Genomic DNA, 14,702 nt, shown 5'->3' with positions numbered 1-14,702 from the left:
CTGACTCCCACTCGCCCTAAAGAGACTTACCCAGCTAGTTTAGATTTCAAACTCTAAACATTGTGGTCTATAGATGGAACTCAATAATTGGAAAGCAGTGTCAGTGAAGTTCCAGTAATTTCTAATAGTATGTATGGTCAAAAATGTGTCATCTATGACAACATTGAAAGCAAACGAAGACAGGTTTCTAGTAAGTACTAGCAAACACATGTCTGTCACAAAAGGTATAAGGAATGGCACTATCAAAGATACAATAAACCTGCTGTCCATTCAGATTTCGTAGTGTCTTTCACTCATTTAGAGGCTTGACTTAGTACTCATGTACAATGACCAAGCAATGACCGTATAGCTACAAACAGGTTGAACTGGTGAGACCCATGGGGCGGCGCACAATTGGCCCAGCGTCGTCCAGAGTAGGGGAGGGAATGGCCGGCAGGGGATGTAGCTCAGTTGGTAGAGCATGGTGTTTGCAACGCCAGGGTTGTGGGTTTGACTAAAATGACTAAAATGGAAAATGTGTGAAAAGAAGTCATAGTGGTTGTAGTAGTTTGAATATGTCACTTCATCTCAAGCGACTCATGTAATACTTATCTGCCCATTTAAAAATAGAACTAGCCAAATGACCCAATTAGGGTTTTGATGGTGGACTACTGTGAAATGTATTTCCAGGTGAACAGAAGAAGTGCAGTCGCAGATAAAGTCAATCATAAATCAATTCGGTTTAATACAAGTTGCAACAGGGAGATAACAACACTAGCCCAAGAGGCTTGTAGGAAGGAAAGAACAAAAGGCAGTGACTTTGTCAGCTGCTACAGATTCAGTGTTTCACAGAATACAATAATAATCAGTGTCCTAAGTCATTGTACCTCCAATCACTATCAACAGATATGAGTTTAATCCATAACACGTGACCAACCAGAGTGTTAAAAACAGAACACTGGAAATCATGTGTATTACAGAAAGGGAAAATATATATAAATATGCTAAACATTTTGTTAATCACTCTAAACTGAATATTAACTTTATTAATCTTAAATATTCCCATTACAACTACCATCTATTGTTTTAGTTGATTGGTCTTTGGCACCATTGACAAATATGAATCTAAATGTATTGATTAAGTGTAAAATTAGTTATACAGTCATGTCACACTCGCATGGTCATCATTTCCAAGTCATACTCTTACAAGTAATGTAATAAAACCATCAGAATAGGAGGTGTGGGTAAGCACTATGCAATCGTGAATGTGTGGCAGGGCTCCACAGTGCGGCCATTTTACTTGCATATGCACCTAAATATTTTGCTGTGTGACCTGGAATTTATATTTTGGTGCGCCTAGACAAATTTAAGGATTCTAACTTTTATTACCTCCAAATATTTTTTATTTGTGCTCCTACATTTTTCAACTTAGACGCACACGTGCTCCTTGTAAAACAAGGTCAGTGTAGAGCCCTGAATGGTAGCATCTGTCCGCCTTTGTGGTTTGGCATGTGCATGTTTAGAGTTGTCAAATTTTGTTCTGATAATTTTTGGATATGAGTTTTGCCTGTTGTTCATTAGTAATGGTCACTGGATTGTTAGATTCTAATGCCATGTTCCTTTTGAAAAATATCAGATGAACCTCGACGCGATCGGAAAAGAGCGAGACACAGAGGTACTTAACCTGCTCCCTTTTTTATTCTCTGCTGAGAGTAAAACTTGAAGAAGCTCTGAGTAGCCGACTACACCATATGTCTATTTTCAGATGCGTGAATGCATGGCATTCCATTCATGGAAAGCAGGTCTGCTAGTTAAAGAAACCTGTATATTCGGCTAAAGTTTTGAAGTCTTAACATTGCTAAATTGGTGTTGATTTTTCGTTGGTCATTTATTTAATTTTTTTCTTAGCCGACTTAATCGAACCAGAATCTCCAAAAACAAAGGTCAAGAAAAAAGAGGCGGCTACTGAGACAGAAGGTACTTTGTTGTGGATGAGTGTCCAGATTGCTTTGTAGTTTGTCTAGTCCATGCTCTCAAAATACGTTGTAGCATTTTGTCTGCTTTTCCATGTTATCAACATGCACATTTTAGTTTTTTGGGGGGACCTGTAACTTAGTCTGTTTTTAAGGTCTGGCTGGTTTTTAGTTGTATTAATTCGTACTGAATTTGCCCCTGACTTTGTGACTTCACCCACCGCTGCTATTTGGCAATGCCAGATGAGGGGTGGCCCAAGTAGATTCTGTGTGCATTTTTACTACCAATACTCCGAAAGCTGTATGTCAAAGGCTTTACTATTAGATTGTGAGAGAAAATCTTAGCCCTACTGGATAATAAATATTTGCCTATGGGTAAGCTTGCCAATGGTGTCAATGAAAGCTGAGTGAGGTACAAGACTTCTCTCCACCTGTTATTGGTTGAGCTTGGTTTTGTTCTGTTGTAATGGTTGCTCTCCCCTACCATAGGTAAGCTGTGATTCGGCTATTCCTATTGGTGGTTGAGCACCAAGCAGATACACCAGTCTTGCTGAGACTATATCCGTATTTTAACTTTTTGTTTTCTTAAACCTCAGATGAAAATCCAGGACGTGTTTCCAAGAGAGAAGCCAAAAAAGGTATTGCATGAGGAACAGTGTGGGTTCCAGTGTGCAGTAGAGTTTGAGCTATAAAGGTCTTGCTTACCCTAATAACTATATTGTGATCTTTTGAATTTAAGTGTACTAGTAGAATTAAATTTGAATTTCTGAAAAAATATTACTGCTTCTTGGCATACAATCATGAATTGGTTTCTAGCCACATGCTGTATTTGACTACCCCTTTTGTAGTTATAGGGTATTTTGTATGAAATAATTTAAATCCACCATGTCTGCGTGGTGTGCTGACTGTAATATTGGACAACATCATATAACTGTTGGACCAACTGAATCCCATCCGTGTAGTAAAACGTGTTTGACCACAGACGTTGTCTTTGTTGTCAGATCATGCCCCTATACACCTTTAAATATTGACAGGGTGAATTCTAGCGAAACCTTTCCAAAGTGCAGAAAGATGCTACTTATCCTAACATTCCCAGTCAGCAAATCCAATTACCCATGGTGCTTTGCAACCTACTAAACGCTTGAAGTGTGGTCAGCAATATGCTTGCGTTGTGACCCTAGCAGCCTGGCAGTGAAAAAACGGTGAAAGCCGCTAAACGGTATTCTCGTGTCCCAGAAAACCCTCTGACCAAAGACGTGGGCTGGAAGCTGAGGGAGGCCCTGAAACAGCAGCTGGCCATCATCCATGATCGAGTGGAGGCCAAAAAGATTGCCAAGATGGCTCTGGCCGAGGTGAGGAACATCCTGGCCAGGGAGAAGGAGAAGGTCCCAGGGGTGACGAGGGACGAGGCAGCAAAGAAGGCTAAGGTGGCGATGGCAGCTAGGATGGAGGACAAGATGGAGAAGGAGGAGTTTGAGAAGGGCAAGATTAGGAGAGACAAAGAGCAGAAAGAGAAGGAGGGAGAAAATAAGGACGAGAAGGGCAAGAAAGCTAAGAAGAATGTGACAAAGCCAGACAAGAAGTCAGGGAAAGAGGTGGAGGGTAAGAAGGTGGAGGCCCCCAAAAACGCCAAAAGTAAAAAGTCCCCCAAAGCTGCTGCTAAAAAGCTCAAGGTGTCTGATAAGGGGGTCCGGAAATGATGCTAAACTCTTCACACCTGCACTGATGTTGGTGATCATTCACTCCCTCTGGTGACACGGGATGTTAAAAGATTCAGGAGAATTGTGAGAGATCTCCAGTGACAGACCCCTGCGAATGGGAGTATGAAACCCCCTACTGTGCAGGACAGCCATTTCCGCAATGTATAGTGCATAGAGTTTTAGCCACTCCCTACTTGTGAAAAAATCATAATGTTGTCCTCTATAGAAGTATGAACTTGACAAGGAAAGGTGCCAAGTGGACAGCAAGGTGCTATAAGCTTAGAATCAGATGTGGTTTAGTTATGTGTTAATTTACATCAGAAAATATAGCTTTATAGAGTCGCTAGACAGGAAATGTGTAGAAATAGGACATAATGATTTATTTTGCAGTTGGTGAAGATGGAACTCCGAAGTGGATTTGAAAGGATCAGCTATGTGGGTGTTCTTTGTTAATAAAGTTGCTGGATTCTTGAAGGTTTCCTGTTATCAAGTGCACTTGTCTCACACTTTTCAATAAGATACTTTGGTGTTACATAAATGGCCAATGGTATGCATACACGTAGGCATTCCCTCCCAGTCGTTTCTATTGGAATACTCTTTCCTTTTTTTTTCTTCTTTGCTCCCCTGTCTTGCTCTCTCTTAGCACTGCAGACCTCACCTTTTCACAGCATATCGGAACACAATACCAATTCAGTGTTTAAGTGCAAAAGTAAACCCAAATCAGTCTTTAAAAGTTATATTTTTGTTTTTAATTATGTTAATTTCTAAACGTTTATGCATATGACCTAGACCTAAATCTCTATGTAAATTACTATATTGTTACTAGCCATATACATGAATATTACTATGCCAAATACAGTATACATTATATAGAGTTGTAGTAAAGGCACTTCTCCTGAACAAGAGTTGTTGCCATGTCGTCCTTAAACCACCTACGTCACTTGTAAAACCCTCAGGACTGAAAGAGAAGGCTACCGTCATCATTACCAGAGATGCAGCACCAGAGGAGGCCCCTGCAGCACCTGTGGAAGAAGGTACAACTCCTGCTGGTCTACACGTACACACACACACACACACACACACACACACAACCTGTATTAACTGTAGTGATGGTAAATCTCATGAGAGGAAGTGTGTGTGTAATGACACGCACTCTATACCCACACCCACAGGAGAAGGCCCCAGTAGCACCGGTGGTGTGCATGTCCCTTGAGTCGATACAGATGCAACAAACGCATCTACTACACTGTTCTCTTCTGTACATTAAGAATGTGACCAGTGGTCATTTTTTTCATACTCAAACATAGCCTACTACTTAATTTCATCATTACAATTTCATACAACCTCCCCTTGTCAGACGTTTATGCAGTATCCTAATTGCTTAAACATGCAAGTTATTAATCACTATTCTCATTTAATTTGAACTGTGGGCTTGACTAGACAAAATGGCATCCAACTAGAACGTCACAAGCTCTTAAGGCCTTCCTACACTGTATGTCTGATTCCGTCTTTAATGATTATTAGATGTCACACTGTGCGACGTTAGCAAATTTAAAAATCTTGATATCAACCTGGCCACATTGTACGATTTGCTTCAGTTCTGTCATCACATTCTGCGATAGGCTTGCGAGGCTGTCAGCCGATGTAGGCTACGTCAACTGCAGTAGTGTATTTGATCTGCGCATGTGCCAGCAGCGCAAGCCTCCCTCTATGCTTATGCGTGAGTGAAGTTAGAAATGGTTTTCACATACAAACTTGTCTGAACTCGGAATCAAATAGACTTCCCAAAAATAACATGGTCGCTGTGGTAGAACGTTTATTTTGATTGCCGATTTTGTGCCTTTATCAAAATCCCATCAGGTAGCCTGATTTCAGATGTCATTTAAAAAAGTTTATTACGGAAATTGTTCTTCTTGCAAAGCATGTCAATGTTTAAATCAAACTATTATATTAATATGACTATCCACAATCATATTATTGTGTGCATACTCTGTGTCGGCCGTGTTCCTACTGGCCAGTCACCAGAATCGGATCGTAACACCAGCCACACACACTACACGATAAAGGCAAAACAATTCGGACCTACAACCGCACATGGTGGTACTTAAATCAGCAGACCTAGACCCTGTCACCCTGAACGAGCCAAGACGTCCAACAATTTGCCCATAACGTGGACATTTTCTGGGACAGCAGAATCGTGGCGTAAGATGGCTAAAATCATAGTCTGTGTGGGCCTTAAAGGGTCTTTATGAAACCTTTACCCTCAGTAGAACTGGGTCCTCCACCAGACACCCACACGACGCTGCTACGGCTATCTAAGTCACGAGCTAACCATTAAACTCATTGTACATGTAAACTATTGATTCCATGTCTGCCACCTGTAGAGATTATACATTTTCTCCAGAGGAGCTGTCATTGGTTGGGGGAGCATGAGCCATTCTCTACCCTTTTAACCATTGGCTCTGATAAGCTGGTCTTGCCACATACCTGGCACTGTTGTGTAAACCCCACGACATGTACACGACATGCTTGCACCTACTGTTGACTAGACACCAATACCAGTTGTCACATTATACAAACTAATGTTCCATACATATATCTACCATGGTTTAAGCCAGCAGTTTCTATTCTGTAGGTCTACGGGTTAATTAATTTAAAATAATATATTGACGGAGCAGACACTTTTTTCATTATTGACACACCATGGAAAATCACCTCGTAAAATTAGAGCACTTTCTTAAATGTGCCTTTTTAAGGAATACTTTTTGGAACGTTCTGTGCAAGAGGAAAATGATGAAGTATGCCAGATAATGCCTTAGTTGAAGTAAAAGGATCAACTGCAATCAGGATGGTCTTAACTGTTCCCCTCTACCCCTTATCTCTTTCCCCACTTCCCCTTGCTTCAGCCGCACCAGAACCCATTGAAGAAGTGATCGAGGCCATAGAAGCAGAGGAAGCTGCTGCTCCCCCACCAGGTGTGTAAGCTTGAAGACAACATTGAAATTGTGGATTTTAAAAGGGAAAAAGTCAACCAATATTATAGACCTTTATCACCCAGTGTCATTTTCTAACGAAATATTACTTTTGGGAAATGCTTTTGTTGGTTTTGGCAGGAAATCCACGTTATCAGCTAAGTTGCTTAACGCTATCTCTTCCTTACAGAGCTTGAGCCCGAGGTTGTGGAAGAACCTGAGGTGGTTGAAGAGGAAGAAGAGCCTGAGGTGGATGAGCCTGAAATCATTGAGGAAGAGCCTGAGATTCTGGAGGAGGAAGAGGAGGCTGTCGAGGAGGAGCCTGCTCCGTTCGAGGAGGTTGTTGAGGCAGCATCAGTTGAGGAAGAGGCTGCCCCTGTGGAGGAGGAAGCTGCCCCTGTAGAAGAGGCCATTGAGGAGGAGCCTGCTCCTTTCGAGGAGGTTGTTGAGGCAGCACCAGTTGAGGAAGAGGCTGCCCCTGTGGAGGAGGAAGCTGCCCCTGTAGAAGAGGCCATTGAGGAGGAGCCTGCTCAGTTCGAGGAGGTTGTTGAGGCAGCATCAGTTGAGGAAGAGGCTGCCCCTGTGGAGGAGGAAGCTGCCCCTGTAGAAGAGGCCATTGAGGAGGAGGCTGCTCCTTTCGAGGAGGTTGTTGAGGCAGCACCAGTTGAGGAAGAGGCTGCCCCTGTGGAGGAGGAAGCTGCCCCTGTAGAAGAGACCATTGAGGAGGAGGCTGCCCCAGTCGAGGAGGAGGTTGCATCCGTAGAAGAGGAGGCTGCCCCCATTGAGGAAGAGGTAGAGGAAGCCGCCCAAGTCGAAGAGGAAGTCGCCGCCATTGAGGAGGAAGCTGCACCAGTCGAGGAGGAGGTTGCTGAAGAGGCTGCCCCAGTTGAAGAAGAGGCTGCTCCCACAGAAGAAGCTATTGAGGAGGAGGCCACATCCGTTGAGGAGGAAGTTGCTGCAGAGGAGGAGGAAGTGGATGCCGTAGAAGAGGCTGTTGAGGAAGAGGCTTCCCCCGCAGAAGAAGAGGCTTCCCCCGCAGAAGAAGAGGCTTCCCCCGCAGAAGAAGAGGCTTCCCCCGCAGAAGAAGAGGCTTCCCCCGCAGAAGAAGAGGCTTCCCCCGCAGAAGAAGAGGCTGCCCCCTCAGAAGAAGAGGCTGCCCCCGCAGAAGAAGAGGCTGCCCCCGCAGAAGAAGAGGCTGCACCAGTTGAGGAGGAGGCCGTGGAGGAGGCGGAGGAGGCAGAGGAGGAACCAGCAGCAGAGGAGGCAGTGGAAGAGGAGGCAGCACCAGCAGAGGAGGGTAAGGAAAAATTATCCAGAACAGAACAAAAGGTTTTTAGTCCAGGGGTAGGCTTAATCTGGGTCCAGAAAGTATTGAACCGAAAATCCTCTCAAGGCCTCGGTTTTTGCTGATGAGGCGTTTCTCTTCACACAGTTTAGAACGAGCACAGTTGAACAACAGGTGCTGCATTGCAGAAGTGTATGCACACATTATCTTATCTGATAAGAGTAGCTACATGTATGTAGAGAGGTGGGGCAGTGGCCCCTTTCACATCTAATCTCGGGGTAGTGGATATGGTACTCACTTTTCTGTCTCTCCTATACATTTTTTGCATTGCTTATGTCACCTCATTTTTTATTATTTCTTATTGTTGTTGCATTGTTGAGAAGGAACCTGCAAGTAAGCATGTCGTTGGATGATGTATACCATGCATATCCCGTACATACAACTAATAACACTTTAAACTTAAAATCTCTGCTCATTAGTGGATGAACTCGTCAATTCCCAATGTGAGGGTGTAATTCATTGTCTTTTGAAAAACAGTGTTCTAATATTCCTTGTTCCTTTGTTCCACAGAAGAGGTGGTAGAAGAAGCAGCAGCAGAAGATTCAGAACAAACAGAGGAAGCAGAATCAGAAGAAACTCAACAGGAGGAAGCTCTTCAGGAAGAGTTTGCAGGTACGTGTTGAGTGTGATTTTATGTACGTATTACCTCCACTCAGTTGAGGGCAAGAATATTCTGATGTTAAAACTGTACGTTTCATTCTTCAGTGCCTCCTCTCTCTCTCTCTCTCTCTCTCTCTCTTCTGTTGCAGAGGAAGAAGCTGAAGTAGATGAGCTAGAGGAGGTGATAGGTTGGTGATAAGATTATTTTAACTCAGTTCAATGTTATTACTATGAACAACTCTTCTGTATAAGCTTTCATAGTGGTCATTGACCCTGTTCTCTGAAAGCATGGCCAGTAGTACTGCTCTGTAGAGTGTTGAAGCATGTTTTTCAATTCTAACTTTGGTTTGTTTCGTTTTGTTTCAACAAAAGAGCTTTCCCAGGCAGAAGCACAGATGGAAGATGAGCCAACAGGTAAACTTTCATTTAAAAACTTGTCATAACGCAATTGTTCGCATCTTCTCATTAGTTTTTACTCTATTGTTTGATTGTACAGCAACAAGTTTAGAATCAGACATTCAACAAGTTCAGAATCATCATTTCATAGAATCAACATTTCACAGCTGAATGCAGGCCTACTGTACTTAGTCCATAATCATTGTTTAATAGATAGTTTGCCCTTTGGCTATTTAACTAGCAGTACAGTATCATACAGTATGGTTTTATGCTATCTAGGAAAGTGTGTCACTAGAAGCCCAGCTTTCCCAGTGAGGCTGACCTTTGGGAATGTTTCCACAGCAGACAAAAATAGCCAGTCTTTGTATGTTGTACAACAAGATATTCCCAACTTTGAAGGCCATGCCAGTGAGGACACGTGATCAGTAGGTAGCGTGTGCTCTAACATGTGTAGGCCACATGTAGTCAGTGGATTAATCCTATCAAGGTAGGTAGACTTAACTCTCCCTTGTGGTGCGTAATGAAGGCCAGTGCAGCTATTTGTAGTGTAGGCTATAGCTCCCCCTTGAGGCTGGTTTATGAAACATACCTTATAAAATGGCTCTCGCAGAAGTCTACTAACGAGTCTACTAGTCATTCCATGCATTTTACATATCTTGATATTGTTTTTGAGGATTTTTGTTAAATGACTTGTGATTGAATAGAGGGCCTCAACCCTGTTTTTGTCTGTTAGATTGTACTGTGATTTCTTTATTATATGATGTAGTAATTGTGTAAAGTGTTATGTTGTCAATATTTTCTCTACAAGATGAAATTGTATTATGAATGAAATTGAATGATAACTGCTTTTTTATTCCATCACTGTCAGTTAGTGAGGTCAGTATCTTCTTTCCATAGAAACGTAGAGCCTGCGGTCTGACTGATTGAGGACCAGCCCACATCGCATCCCACTGAGCGCGTGCAGCCACGCTTCCCCACCTCCAGAGAATGAAAAGCGTTGTCACGGCATTCTTCACTGTCTCCCATTTCTCACACACAATCAGAATCTTGTTTTTCTTTCTTTAGTGTAAAATCTTCCAGAACTTGTTAGTACTTTTTCTCTTACCCTATATATATTTTTTTTTCTATGATTTTTTTTTTTACATTTGTTATAATGGCAAGTATCAATGAATTTATCTTACAGATGTAGGTAGATAATGTGAGGGTAGCTTTTTGCTAATGGAATGTAGGTTGTTTTCCCTTTCCTGTGTATAACAAGCAGAGGTACAAGAACTTCACGTCTGAGCCGAGTTCATCAGCATGGATGTCCAGTTTTTTGTTCAATGTGAAGATTCAAAGCTGCAGTTTTGTATTACGAGAGTCTACACGTCAAGATGTTGCATATCTAAGGCGAAGTTATGCTGGCAGGTGAACAGACTAGTCCGGTGATGTTTGGTGAGTGTGTGTGAGCTTCCATACGTGTATGATTGAGAATGTGTATAGATGTACACAACATGACCAAAAGTATGTGGACACCTGCTCATCGAACGTATCATTCCAAAATCATGGGCATTGATATGGAGTTGGTCCCCCCTTTGCTGCTATAACAGCCTCTACTCCGATGGGAAGTCTTTCCACTAGATGTTGGAACATTGCTGTGTGGTCTTGCTTCCATTCAGCCACGAGCATTTGTGAGGTTGGGCACTGCTGTTTGGCGATTAGACCTGGCTCGCAGTCGGCTTTCCAATTCATCCCAAAAGTGTTCGATGGGGTTGAGGTCAGGGCTCTGTACAGGCCAGTCAAGTTCTTCCACACCGATCTCGACAAACCATTTCTATATGGACCTTGCTTTGTGCACGGGGGCATTGTCATGCTGAAACAGGAAAGGGCCTTCCCCAAACTGTTGCTACAAAGTTAAAGCACAGAATCTGATAGAATGTCATTCATTGTATGCTGTAGCATTAAGATTTCCCTTCACTGGAACTAAGGGGCCTAGTCCGAAACAACATGTCATTGTCATTTATCAGACGCTCTTATCTAGAGCGACTTACAGTTAGTGAGTGCATACATTTTTCATACTGGAGCACCAAACTTTACAGTTGGCACTATGCATTGGGGCAGGTAGCATTCTCCTGGCATCCACCAAACCCAGATTTGTCCGTCGGACTGCCAGATGGTGAAGCGTGATTATCACTCCAGAGAACGCGTTTCCACTGCTCTAAAGTCCAATGGCGGCGCGCTTTACACCACTCCAGCCAAAGCTTGGCATTGCGCATGGTGATCTTAGGCTTGTGTGAGGCTGCTCGGCTATGGAAACCCATTTCATGAAGCTCCAGACAAACAGTTATTGTGCTGACAGCACTTACAGTTGACTGGGGCAGCTCTAGCAGGGCAGAAATCTGAAGAATTGACTTGTTGGAAAGGTGGCATCCTATGACGGTGCCACGTTGAAAAAGTCACTGAGCTCTTCAGTAAGGCCATTCTACTGCCAATGTTTGAGATTGCATGGCTGTGCGCTCGATTTTATACACCTGTCAGCAACACGTGTGGCTGAAATAGCCGAATCCACTAATTTGAAGGGGTATCCACATACTTTTGTGTATATATAGTGTATGTTTCTGTGTGTGCATTTTATAGACTGTCTATAAAACAATCCTATGAGCCGTAGTTCTCATTTAAGATGCGTTTGAGACTCGTCCTCATTTCGTTTAAATTGTAGTTTTGTTTGTTCCAACTCCTAGTACCTCGCTCTCTCTGTTACTTCTTTAATACTGAAAGTGTTTTTGACTTACTCATACCTCTAGCCAGAACGGTGAACATATTTTGTATATCTTAGGATCTATCAGAACACAATGAGTTATACCCAAGCCAGGCTTGTGCCCATTTTTTAACAATTTTATTTTTTTACTGTATTTGGGTTTGAAGTAAACTCCAAATGGGAGAAACTGATAACTGCATTTTTACCTGGAGACGGGAAGGGCATGGTCTCAGAGAATGGTAGTAACCCTTAGGTGCAGCTCAGTGTGGGTGTAGCTGCTCTGGGGTAATGGTCTGACCCAACCAAGTCTCCTGGTAAAATGAGCGCTCCTGACTTCTGTGCAGTGTGTGTCCCAGGTCCTCCAATAGATCTGCTCCACACACACACACACACACACACACACACACACACACGTGGTCCAACAGGAACATGATTATTCAAAATTCATCATTCAAAAAAATTATTATAATAATTCTGCGTCAGTAATATTCATAAACTTTTGTTCCCTTTCTCTCTAAATGTATAGTTCCACTTTCGCTTGAATATTAACTGGCTCAAGCCCAGGCTAAGTGCTTATTTTGGAGCAAAGGTTTTTGAATGTCTATGATTGTTGCTGATTTAGCAGACACCCGGACCACCTCTTATTGTCCCTCTGCATGTGTTTCAGTGCAGCCCCCCATCCCTCAATTGAAGTGACGCTCCCCCCAAACCAACTGTTCAAAGAGAAATGCTGTAGTACATCTAGAAGGAACGTGACAGTGTAACCTGCTCACGCTGTCCTAGCGACAGCTAACTCGACTTTTGCTAGTATTTAATATTGATGTTATTGTCGTTAATGATGTTGTCATGGTTTGTTTTTACTACAAGGATGATGCTAGCTCGTGCTTTGGACTTTAGGCTGTATGGTGACGAAAAAGAAAAATGATTTAATTTTTTCAAGGAAACTCAGTCGTGTGTTTAGTCTGTGTTCCTCCAAAGCTGTAATGTTTCTGTGAATTCAGATGAGTGTGTTTGTTGAATTTGTTTCTCCATTGTAGCAGTTTTCTATACATTGTGGTAATAAGGGGCCTGTCAGATGATATAATGCTGATAATGTGATGGACTGTAGGAAATGCTGCAATACTAATCTTCTCTGAGGAAACCAAATAATGGTTTGTTTTGACAGACCAGAAAACAAGTGGTTGCAATCTAGTCTTTTTTCTATAACACTAGTGGGTATTTTTCTATTCCTTAACACTTTTGAAGTCAATGTGAATTTTTAACGTGGTGTTAATTTTACATTATACAAAACTTTGCAAGATTTATCTGTTCTAGATTTTTAAATAAAAATACACTTTTTAGGATCAAACCTTTTTAATTATGAAAATTTTAAAGAAAGTGTTAAACTTTTTTCAAAGCCATATGTGACAGTTGGGGTTCTGCTGCTCAGAACGGACTGTACTCCAAGGGAAAGACATTCCACAACCAGCAGTAACCGAAAACATCACTACAATCTCAGTGTTTATTTTTTATTGCAGTTCACATGTGAACGGGGTTTACACTCAAAAACATGTTTTACGTAGAGGTATACATAGTATCCTGCTGTAAAGGCTAACAACAGGTTTTTAAATTATTGTGAAAATGCATTCTGTGTGCAGGGTTGGACAGCTGTCACAGTTTCTGTAAATCAGGGGTGTCGAACTCATTCCATGGAGGGCCTAATGTCTGCGGGGTTTTGTTTTTTCCTTTCAATTAAGACCTAGACACCCAAGAGAGGGGAGTTCTTTACTAATTAGTGACCTTAATTCATCAATCAAGTACAAGGGAGGAGGGAAAACCCGCAAACACACAGCCCTCTGTGGAATGAGTTTGACACGTGCTGTAAGTGTTCTGTTCGAGGGCTGCAATAAAGGTTTGGGACAACACCATGGTGTCATCTATTATTGTGTGACTGGTTATTGGAATACCTTGACATGGGCACAGTAGTCCACCATACCATGCATGGTAACACTTCACCAAGGTACCCTTTAAAGGCACATTGTGTGATTTGCTTGTGATTTTATATATATTTTACATGTTTAGTCATTTAGCAGAAGCTCTTATCCAGAGTGACTTACAGTCAGTGAGTGCATACATATTTTTTATTTTTTCATACTGGCCCCCCATGGGAAACGAACCCACAACCCTGGCGTTGCAAGTGCCATGCTCTACCAACTGAGCTACACGGGGCTATATACACCTTATATACCAAACATTAGGAATACCTTCCTAATATTGAGTTGCACGCCCCTCTTTTGCCCTCAGAACAGCCTCGATTTGTTGGGGCATGGACTCTACAAGGTGTCAAAAGCGTCCCACAGTGATGCTGGCACATGTTGACGCCAATGCTTCCCACAGTTGTCAAATTGGCTGGATGTCCTTTGGGTGGTGACCATTCTTGATACACACGGAAAACTGTTGAGCGTGGGAAAACCTGTCTCCCCCCCTTCATCTACACTGATTTGAAGTGGATTAAGTGACATCAATAAGGGATCATAGCTTTCACCTGGTCAGTCTGTCATGGAAAGAGTGGGCGTTTAATGTTTTGTATACTCAGTGTATTTCCACACTATGGGGTTGGAATAATACTGTGAATTATGAAAATGATAATGCCCTTTTAGTGTAAGAGCTGTTTGAAAAGACCGCCTGAAATTTCAGCCTGTTTTGGAGGGATGGAGTTTTGCCCTGCCTGCGGACATCACTAAGAAAGAGTTCCAAACCTCTGCCAATAACAGCTAGTTTTTAGTTCTCTCTCCAGTCAGACCACTCCCAGACACAGCTACCAAAATTCTTGCTTGAGAAATTGCTCTTTGTTGAGAAGCAATTTTTGTTTATTTTTGACAATTTTAATTGAAAACAATCACAGTACTTGAGCAGTAGTTCTTATTAAGATGTGTTTGAGAAACACATTTTTTTTTATCTAGAGATAAAATGGCTACATTGGACCTTTAAAGGGCAACTACGCCACTTAACATTTGGGTT

At 42.2% G+C, this 14,702-nt stretch overlaps 1 protein-coding gene across 7 annotated transcripts in view; it reads left to right on the top strand.

Moving 5' to 3' along the window:
• LOC311150826 (uncharacterized protein) overlaps positions 1 to 13,606 on the top strand; it is a 32,570-nt gene extending 18,964 nt beyond the window's left edge. For 3 of the 7 annotated variants that reach the window (XM_084188371.1, XM_084188372.1, XM_084188368.1), the window contains 7 exons: positions 4,609 to 4,686; positions 6,559 to 6,627; positions 6,815 to 7,921; positions 8,480 to 8,581; positions 8,719 to 8,757; positions 8,942 to 8,983; positions 9,863 to 13,606. In XM_084188371.1, coding sequence (XP_084044497.1) covers positions 4,609 to 4,686; positions 6,559 to 6,627; positions 6,815 to 7,921; positions 8,480 to 8,581; positions 8,719 to 8,757; positions 8,942 to 8,983; positions 9,863 to 9,870 — 1,445 coding nt within the window. In that variant the 3' untranslated portion in view covers positions 9,871 to 13,606. The remainder of the gene's footprint in view (positions 1 to 4,608; positions 4,687 to 6,558; positions 6,628 to 6,814; positions 7,922 to 8,479; positions 8,582 to 8,718; positions 8,758 to 8,941; positions 8,984 to 9,862) is intronic. The other 4 variants (XR_014615142.1, XR_014615143.1, XM_084188370.1 and 1 more) reach the window with 4 other exon arrangements.
• The last annotated feature ends 1,096 nt before the right edge of the window (positions 13,607 to 14,702 follow it).

The sequence above is a fragment of the Coregonus lavaretus genome, assembly GCF_964263955.1.
Source record: "Coregonus lavaretus genome assembly, chromosome: 23".
Taxonomy (NCBI): Eukaryota; Metazoa; Chordata; class Actinopteri; order Salmoniformes; family Salmonidae; genus Coregonus; species Coregonus lavaretus.
The sequence above is the reverse complement of the archived record's forward strand: the minus strand, read 5'-3'. Positions and strand labels throughout refer to the sequence as shown.